The sequence below is a fragment of the Micromys minutus genome (assembly GCF_963924665.1).
Source record: "Micromys minutus genome assembly, chromosome: 9".
Classification (NCBI taxonomy): domain Eukaryota; kingdom Metazoa; phylum Chordata; class Mammalia; order Rodentia; family Muridae; genus Micromys; species Micromys minutus.
This window is the reverse complement of record NC_137978.1, coordinates 6283752-6293219: the sequence shown is the minus strand read 5'-3', so window position 1 is coordinate 6293219 and position 9468 is coordinate 6283752. Positions and strand designations below refer to the sequence as shown.

At 46.7% G+C, this 9468-nt stretch overlaps 1 protein-coding gene across 1 annotated transcript in view; it reads left to right on the top strand.

The window, feature by feature from the left end:
- Nucleotides 1-3190: 3190 nt before the first annotated feature.
- ALG6 (ALG6 alpha-1,3-glucosyltransferase) overlaps nt 3191-9468 on the top strand; it is a 39540-nt gene continuing 33262 nt past the window's right edge. Inside the window, exons 1-2 of the mRNA XM_080920593.1 lie at nt 3191-3251; nt 6005-6256. Coding sequence (XP_080776719.1) covers nt 6175-6256 — 82 coding nt within the window. The 5' untranslated portion in view covers nt 3191-3251; nt 6005-6174. The remainder of the gene's footprint in view (nt 3252-6004; nt 6257-9468) is intronic.

Sequence of the window (9468 nt, the reverse complement as noted above, 5' to 3'; positions counted from 1 at the left end):
ACTGGAATAGTGAAAGGAAACATGAAGTCAACAGAGCAATAATCAGTGAGCAGCACAGAGCTGGGCCGCATAGCTCCTGGCCTGGGGAGGGGAAGTGAAAACCTTGTTGTCGCACAGGGACCTTTGGGCAGGGGTCAGCAAATGTGAGGACGGGATGCGAGTTTGTCACTTCTGTGAGGAGGCCTATGTGCGGGTGCCAGTTAGAGAGGGAACCTACTGACTATCCCATGGCCTGATAACAAGGAACAGACTAGGGGATCTGTGGTCAACTGATGTCCCCAGAGCGAGCAAATGGCTGCAAGAAGCAGTCATGGTTTGGGGGAGAGCTGGATGTGCACATGCTGAGAGTTCCAGTAACAAGTGGCTTAGGCAGGAAAGGGCTTGGGGCCCCTCTTTGTCTAGGAGCAGGTAATGAGACTGTTAGCCTTGATCCAGGTGTTGAATAGATCCTTCCCACCCACTCCCTTGAGACAAGGGAGAACAGAACCTGGCACTGTATTTTGGCTAGGCTAATGGTCATCCCGGCAAGTCCCAGTGGTTCCCTGGCTCTCCCTCCTCCTTCCCAGTCACGGTGCAGGGCCATTCCTGGCTTTTTATGTGGGTGTGGAGGATCTAAACTCAGGTCTTCATGCTTATGTTCTAAGCCACCATGTGGGTGCTGAGAAATGCACCAAGGTCCTGTGCAAGAGCCACAAGCGTTCTTAAGTGCTGTGCCATCCTCCCAGCCCCTAGATAATGGCTCTTAACTACTTACTGTCCGAAAACTGAATCTGCTCAACAATTGTGCCTTTTCTTATTTACTTATATATTTGCTGATGGTAAATGTTATCATTCAAAATGCATTTACGTAGCCTCTGTTACTTATAGGCATGGTGCATGCAGAGGGGAAAGATAGTACCTACTGAGGAAGAGCGGGCGAACCCGTAGACGGCAGTGCTGGGGCAGTTCAGCCTGGATTGGAGGCTTTGACATTCCTATTCATTGACAAACAGTTTACCAACTCCAAGATAAACACTGGGCTAAAAATATTTGGCTTGAGGGGCAGAAAGAGGACATTAATACCTTTTTATCACTTTGACATATTTTCATATTTATATTTCTGAATGACATGTTTTATCACTGTTACTAGTTTAAATAGTAGCTTGCCCTTTTATTCTGGTCTCAGTGGACATAGCATAGCAATGCTCCATTCATTGGGCAGAAGCTTAAGAACACTAACATGAATTTTGGTTTGCCATGCATGGTTCTCATTCCCAAGGTGTTTCATGTATATGATCCTGCAATGTGCCGGGCTTCAGACAACATGCATAAGCATGCTAAAGACTTCCTCGGCTCGCCTTCCTCCTGTGTGTTGAACACTTACTCACTGAAGTACAACTGTTTATGTTCCTTTCCCTCAGCTGCCTTACTTCTTCAGCAAACAGAGCATCCCATCTATCTTTAGCTCGAGTCTTTCCTTGGTTCTGATTCACAGTGGTACTCAAGTATCACTAATTTATTGTGTTGACATCCCATCAAAGTCACTACAGTGTAGCATCTTCTTCCAAATCAATTCCTAGCTTCCCATCTCAACACCTTGGGGACCATGCCACGATTTTTTTCCCTTTTACTTCACTTTCCTGCATACTTAGTACATCACAAAGACCTGTACACATCCCCTGTCCCATTGATCCTTCCTAGTTCTTACCCTTATCTAACCATAACCCTTCCCTCTGACTCATCCATCCATTATCCCCAGTTTAAGTATCCTCCAGCCCAGCACTGCATACACTCGACTAATCACTTCATCACCACAGACTGGAGCTCCCAGTCCTTTTAACACCACCTTTCATTAACCACCGTGTAAACTGGTGGTTTCAGAAATGTTCTGCACTTTTTCAGTTGTCACATCTGGTGTCAACTGTTTCTGTTGTCTAGATTTCAGACACCCATGATCTTGGCTTTATCTACCTGTGTCCGATTTTTCTTTCATAGCTAAAATGACTCATTCAGAAAGCCTTTCCTGATAGTTAATAGTTTACACAGAGCACCAAGTCTTGTCTTAACTCCTGTGGGTCGTAGTGTGTTCACCACTAATATGACAGTATGCACTTCATTCAGTTGCTTTCTATCTTTGCATGGGAAATGCTTTTTGAAAAGAATTAAATTTTGTGAGAGCAGAGATTTAGTTAAAGCTTGTCATATTTCTATGGTAATTTTTTTTTGAGACAGAACCTCATGTAGCCAAGTCAACTCATGTTGCAAAGACAGACATATTTGGAGATCACTGGCCAGCCAGTGTCTTTGAACAGGTGAGCTCTGGGATGAGAGAGACTCTGTCTCAAAAAGCAAGGTGGGGATAGAGAAAGACACCACCGGCATCGTTCTTTGACCTCAAGTACACACAAGCAACACATCTGCTCTTCCCTCCTCTAGCAAGCAAAGCCGTCCTAGCCATACTCAAATATTTGTTTTTTAACTTATGTCGGAGTTGGCGTCTACAAAATGGCACAGTTCAAAAGCAGGGTGTGAGGGAAGGAGGACGATATTATTTTTGGCAAATGTGGGAATGGGTGGTTCAAGTTGCCTGATGGGGCATGCAGTGTCTATTCTGGGACAGAGCTGTTTGTTTTTTTGGCGGGTCGGAGTCAGGGTCTTGCTATGTTGCTCAGGCTGACCTCTCTTGCTTCAGCCTCCCTAGAGGGGACGTTGTCACCACGTGTGGCCAGGGCTGCTCATAGGCTTAACCCAGAGGCTCTAGAAACGGTTTTTCAATAGAAGCAACTTCCCAGCGTTACCAGGCAAGTAGTCTTTGCTTAGCTCTAAGAAAGTAGGCTGGCTTGGGGGCTGCTGGAGGACACTGGCCCAGGAGGGAGACGTGATGCCCAGGATGAGGACTGGCGAAGGGCTCGCCACTGCGAAATGCATAGGAGCCGCCCCTCACAGGAATCCGTGGGCTAAGCAGCCGCTCGAGCTTTGGCCGCGGTCCCGGGAAAGAGGAGCAAGGGGCTTTCCACCTGCCCCTGACCTAACCCCGGCCGCCAGGCTTCTCGAATTCTCGAATTCCAGGGCTTGCATCCCGCCTCCCGAAACGTGGCAGCCCCATCTCCCCGTCCCGCCCCTCCACGATGACTCCGCCCATCACCCTGCCCCCTCGCTTTACGGGCTCGCTCCCGTGACGGCCGCCGGGAGCGCGCGTGCTCTTCGGGCTGTGAGTGCGCAGGCGCTTTCTCTGGTTCTCTGCGGGCGCCAATTCCGGAGACCAGAGGCTGGTAAGAGCCTGGGGTTGCCGAGGTCTGGAGGCGGCAGGCGTGGGGAGGTCCCAGCAGCCGGCTCGAGCCGGTGACCCCGGGGGCTTGCCGGGAGGTCTCGCCCATCCCCTGGACCTCCGGTGTGCGGCCATCCAGCAGTGGTGACGCGGCCGGGCCGGAGTGGCTGCGGCGACCCTGTCCCGGCCGTGCTGCGGGTCTGTTCCTCCTGAGCCAGGAGGCGGATGTCCCGAGGGCACCTTAGCAGGAAAAAGAATCAGCTGGGACTTGGCGGGCTGGCCCCTTGTCGGGATGTGCCTGCTACCAGTGCGTGGCCTGAGAAAGTTGCTGAGCTGCTCTTGCAGGTGGCACAGCAGTCGCAGTTTAAGGGGGAGAAATAGCCGGTCATTCATGGTGTCACTGAGAGGCAGAGGCAGGCAGATCTCGGATTTCCAGGCCGGCCTGTTCTACATTAGAGAGTTCTAGACTAGCCAGCGCAACACGGTGAGACCCCGAGACTCTGTGTTTCAATGAATAACCACATAGGATTCCCAAAAATGTAGTATCCCTTCCCCCTTCTCCTGCCTTCATTTGTCCATCTTTCCCCCGCCCCCCAATTCAGGTAGATCCCTGCTTTCTGCCAGATGTGCTCTAAGGATAGAAGGACATTGAAATGACTAAAGATGATCTTTGCTCCTGTAGCAATCTTGTTCTGAATAACAGGTGAATGGCATTTCCTCCTAAGCTATTTTGTTGGAATACACGCTTGCAGAACCATATTGTACATGACCACCAGAGATTGTTGCTCATTAATCACCCAGTGAATACATTTTACTCTTTCTCAGTTCAAATAACAATATTCATTGCATCTCACAAGACCTCTCCAGAGAATCCCCCCTCCTCATTAACCCTTCCCCCACCCCCTTAGGTAAAAAAAAAATTAAAAAAAATTTGTAGCACCATATAGGTGTGCTGGCTAGTTTACTATCAAATCAACAACTAGAGTCAGAAACTTTAATTGAAGAGAACTTTGATAAAAAAAAAAATGCACCCACCAGACTGGCTTGTTGGCAAGTCTGTGGGGCTTTTCTTTGTTTTTTAAAATATAGTTTTTCAGGACAGGGTTTTTCTATGTAGCCATGATTGTCCTGGAACTCGATTTGTAGACCAGGTTGACTTTGAACTTAGGTCTTGCCTGCCTCTGCCTGGAAAATGCTGGGATCAAAGGTGTGCACCAGTATCCCTGACTGCATTTTCTTGATTGGTGATTGCTGTAAGAGGGCCTAGTTCTTCAGAGAGGCTCTGTAAAAGTGTCAACATGTCTTAGTAGCAGGAAGACACTGACTAAAATTTAAAAATTAGTCATTTATTTATTCTGATTCTTAAAAATATTTGGTGGGAGGCTGTGGGAGGCTCAACAGTTAAGAGTGTAGAGAACTGGAGTTTGATTCCCAGAACCTGCCTAAAACTCTAGCTCCAGACAATCTGCGGCCTGTAGTCTCTGAGGACAACTGCACTCTCGTGGACATATGCATACACCACACACAAACACACACATAATTAAAACATAAATCTTAAAGATTCCTGTAAGTACATACTTGTAATCCTGGTGTTTAGGAATCTGAGGCAGGAGGATTCCAGGTTGGTGCCTAATCTAGGCAACATAGTGAGATCCTGTCTCCACATCTAAAATATTACCATCAAGTAGCCAGTTTCTGTTTGAACTTAAAGAGCAGCATCCTTCATGAGAAGCCCATTGTGTTTGGACAGCTCCCATTTTCACAGACAGTTCCTCAGTGTTTTTCTCCTTACTGATGTTGGGTATTGAACCCAGGACCTACCACTGGACTACACTCCTATCACGTTTTCTTGCTAATAATCATCACGTCTGTTAAATGGGCCATCATTCACAGGTCCACTCAAAACTGACGAATGTCAGTCATCCGTTGTCTTCTTGCCAGTGAGCACACACTTTATTTCTGCCCCCATATTTAAGTACAGTGCTTTGAATGTCTTCGAGTGTATAAATTCTTGTCAGTTCTAAGTTAGATTTACTCCATGGTTGCTACAGAGAACTTTCTAGACTTGAGTGTCTCATCTGTCATGTGGCTGGTCTTTCATCACTGAGCTTTTGTGTTGGGTCAGCATGGTACAGATTAAGCATTCTAGCGTTTGTAAGTTCATGATGCTGATAATTCAGCTTATCAAAAGACTTTAAAAATTTCCTGAAGAAGTACCTAGAAAATCAGATTATCTGGAACAGATGGCAATTCATTTAACCTAGTTGTTATCACTCTCAGAGTTTGCTTTTTGTTGCTATAACCATATAACCATATAACCATAACCATAGCCAACCTTAGGAGAAAAATGTTATTTGGTTTTGTAGGTTATAGCCCAGAACTGAGCCCCCTCTGTTGTGCCACTTTCTCTCTTCTCTCTCCCTCCTCTTCCCCGTCCTCCCCTTTCCCCATGGTGACTTCCCTGGTTTTGATTCTTGGAGCCAGTGAATTCACCCACCTGAGAGCAGCTTCCCAAAAACCTGCCTTTAAAACAAAACAAAATAAAACCGCAAGCCTTTGTCTGTCTTACCTTTAGACACATTGCACCGTGCTTTACAGATCTGGTTTGCAGTGTATGTCTCCATCCTGGGGGGAAGGAGCCCTGTGTGGCTCTCCTAATCCACTCCTCCAAAACCTCCCACATTTCCGAGTGCTCATGTGTTCTTTGTCGGAGTGCTGTGCTGAGTTAAATCTTGGTTCTTTCTGTTTTCTCCCTAGCCTCAAAGACATAATCAAGTTTTCATTGTTTTGAACCAAAGTACCATTTAAAATCCTCTCAAGCTCCTAACTGCAGGGACGGTGACATTGCTTTGAAGAAGGAGACAAGTGACTGACTGTGGAGGGAGCATTGCAGCCTGGCCTTGTTTTCCACCTGGGTTTGAAGAGTCATGGAGGGCTGGTCCTGGGTGACAGTCGTGGTCTTACTGGGACTCACGGTGCGGTGGACGGTGTCTCTCAGCTCCTACTCAGGTACTCCTCTGTTCCTGTTGCAGAGATTGGTAACAGTCCTCCACCCCGCTTTCTTTCGCTTCTGCTGTTTGACTGAATAGAATTTGAGTTTTTATTGTTAGGATTAAGGAAATATACGTGTCTAATTTTAATGAAAAAGTGTAAGAGGTGCTTACACTTTTATACTGTGCCATACTGGAAGACAAAAATGTACTCTGGCTTGGAATATGACAAGCTGAGATGTGATTGTGTCTTTTGCTAGTCCTTGAAGATGGTCTCGGAGTTTGTGGTGGAGAGGCAGGTTACTAGGTTGAGAAAGGAAACAGTAGAGCGGACTACAGTGGATGGAGGTTGGAGGTTGGTCCTACGGGGGATGGGGTCAGATTCAGTTCTGCAGGTATGTGTTTGATGCTTTGTGCCGGATGCTGGAAATATAAAGTGAATATTGATGTCATAGAATTCAATTTCACATAGATAATCAGTCATTGTAAGTAAGATGTGATAATTTAGTTATGTTTGAGTACAAGGGTAACAGAAGCTCACCAGAGTGGACTTGAGATGAGATGTCTGACTTGAGGGTTTGAGGGAACAAGAGAATACAGTTACCAATATGTAGTGTTAGAGTGACCTTAAACACTAAAAAATTAATTAAGATTTAAAAACGTTTTCAAAAGGAATAAAAATGGAGGGAAAAATGAAAAAGATTGTGTGTTTCCGTGGAGAAGTAGGTTTGGGAGGGAAAAGAACCAAGGTGGAGCTCAGCACAGCCACTTTTGGAAATGGCTGGAGTTGGTTTTACATTTATCTAGGCAATCTAGTTGTAGAATTTTCTGGTAATAAAAAAGTGGTAGGAAAAAGGTCAGAGGTAAAGAGACAGAATAGAGCAAGGCGGTTGCATGCTGAGCATTTACTGATGACTACCGCTGGACTCCTTGGTGTTTAACAGAGACGCTGAGGATGGAGAGGCTCCAGATGTTCAGTCGTGAGGAGTGAGGGTGATGGGGAGGGTCCAGATGTGCAGTCCTCAGGAGTGAGGGTGATGGGGAGGGTCCAGATGTGCAGTCCTCAGGAGTGAGGGTGATGGGGAGGGTCCAGATGTGCATTCCTGAGGAGTGAGGGTGATGGGGAGGGTCCAGCTGTGCAGTCCTCAGGAGTGAGGGTGATGGGGAGGGTCCAGATGTGCAGTCCTCAGGAGTGAGGGTGATGGGGAGGGTCCAGATGTGCATTCCTGAGGAGTGAGGGTGATGGGGAGGGTCCAGATGTGCATTCCTGAGGAGTGAGGGTGATGGGGAGGGTCCAGCTGTGCAGTCCTCAGGAGTGAGGGTGATGGGGAGGGTCCAGATGTGCAGTCCTCAGGAGTGAGGGTGATGGGGAGGGTCCAGATGTGCAGTCCTGAGGAGTGAGGGTGATGGGGAGGGTCCAGATGTGCAGTCCTCAGGAGTGAGGGTGATGATACTGGACATCTCTTAGCCCACACTGATCATTCACCAGCACTAATCTGAACATAATTTGGGATAAAAAGCAAAGTGGGCTGGTGAGATGGCTCAAGCTGTCTAGGCTTGCTTGGCACCCACTTGGTGCTACTAACTGAATGTGGCTCCATTTCCAGAGGGTGCAGCATCCTCTTCTGGCCTCCGTAGGTGGCATGCACATGTGGTACACAGATATGCATGCAGGCAAAACATCTGTACATATAAAACAATTAAAAGAACAAAAAAACCAAGACAACTATTAAATGACAACAGGGTTCAAATGTGATCACTTGATTCCAGTCAGCACTTGTGTGAGTCTGCTCTGAGGCCTCTGAGAAAGAGGAGGACCTACATGTTGTGATGGTACAGCTGCTGAGTCATGGTAGCCCCATACATGAAACATGGATGTTGAGTGTGCCAGCAACTTTTCTCTCACCCCTGCCCCTCAGATAAATTTGTACTTTTGAAAAAGCTTCAAACGCTCGAATGTTGTGCAGTAAAACAGGGGCTCAAATCTTAGTTACTTTACCTGTTGCCTCATCTTGGGGGAGTTATTTAACTTCTCTGAGCTTTTATACAAGGCAGGAGTGTTGTCAGTAAATATTTCAGCGGGTTAATTGAGGGGTTAATTGAAATAATAAGTATCAATTGTGCTCTCTTCATGTAGGAGCAGAGTCAGCACACGGTCATGTCTCACCTCTCTTTCGTTGTGTATGAGAGCACACTGTTTCTCACTTCAGACACCAGAAGGGGGCGTCAGATCCCGTTACAGATGGCTGTGAACCACCATGTGGTTCTGGGATCTGAACTCAGGACCTCTGCAAGAGCAGCCAGTGCTCTAACCACTGAGCCATCTCTCCAGCCCTATGCCTTACCTCTGTTGATCATCACAGTAGATTATTTAACTCCAAATTTGTCCAGGTGTGGTTACACACCTGTAATCCTAGAACTCAGGAGGTAGAAGCAGAAGGTCAGGAATTCAGGGCCCACTTTGGCTATCTAGTGAGTTCAGGGCCAGCCTAGTTTATATGAGTGACTTGATTTGGAACACTAGAAATTTTACTAGGCAGAAAATGGGTGAGAAGAACATTCTGGTGCAAGAAAACATGAAACAAAGCAAGAAGGATGGAAGAATACAGTGTGTGTGTGTGTGTGTGTGTGTGTGTTTTGAGACAAATGAGTCAGACTGACAGCCAAACTAATTGTGAGGGCAGAAAGGACATAAGATAATATTTGTTTTAAGAGCTAGTTCTAGAAGCATCCTAGAACTTGGGTGAGGAGAGGAAATGGGATTTTCTATGTACAGGGACACAGCATGCTTACCTAGTTTATTACAAGTATTGTTTCGTGGAGCTTGCTATGACGTTCACATGAACCACCAGGTGAACAAACAACAGAGGAGTTGTGTAGGAGCCATGTAAGTCTCATAGTTCCCTAACTATGACAACAGAACTTAGCAGCTTCTCAAGGAGATGTGGAATCAAAGAAACCCTGAAACCTGAGAGTTTTGCTCTAGGTCTGGTAGAGTAGACAGGCTCAATTCCTGATGCCATATGAGCTAGGTATGCTGGTGTGTACCCAAAGGCTCAGCAGAAGGAGACAGACTTTACCAGAGCCGTATTTGATGGTCTTATGACCTGCTTTAGGGATAGGTCAGAGAGGCTGTGCCTGCTGTTTCTCTGATTCCTGCAGATTGATGTCTGCGCTGTACCATGGGCTATACTTTGGGTAGCATGTCCAAATCCTGTTACACTAAAGTAT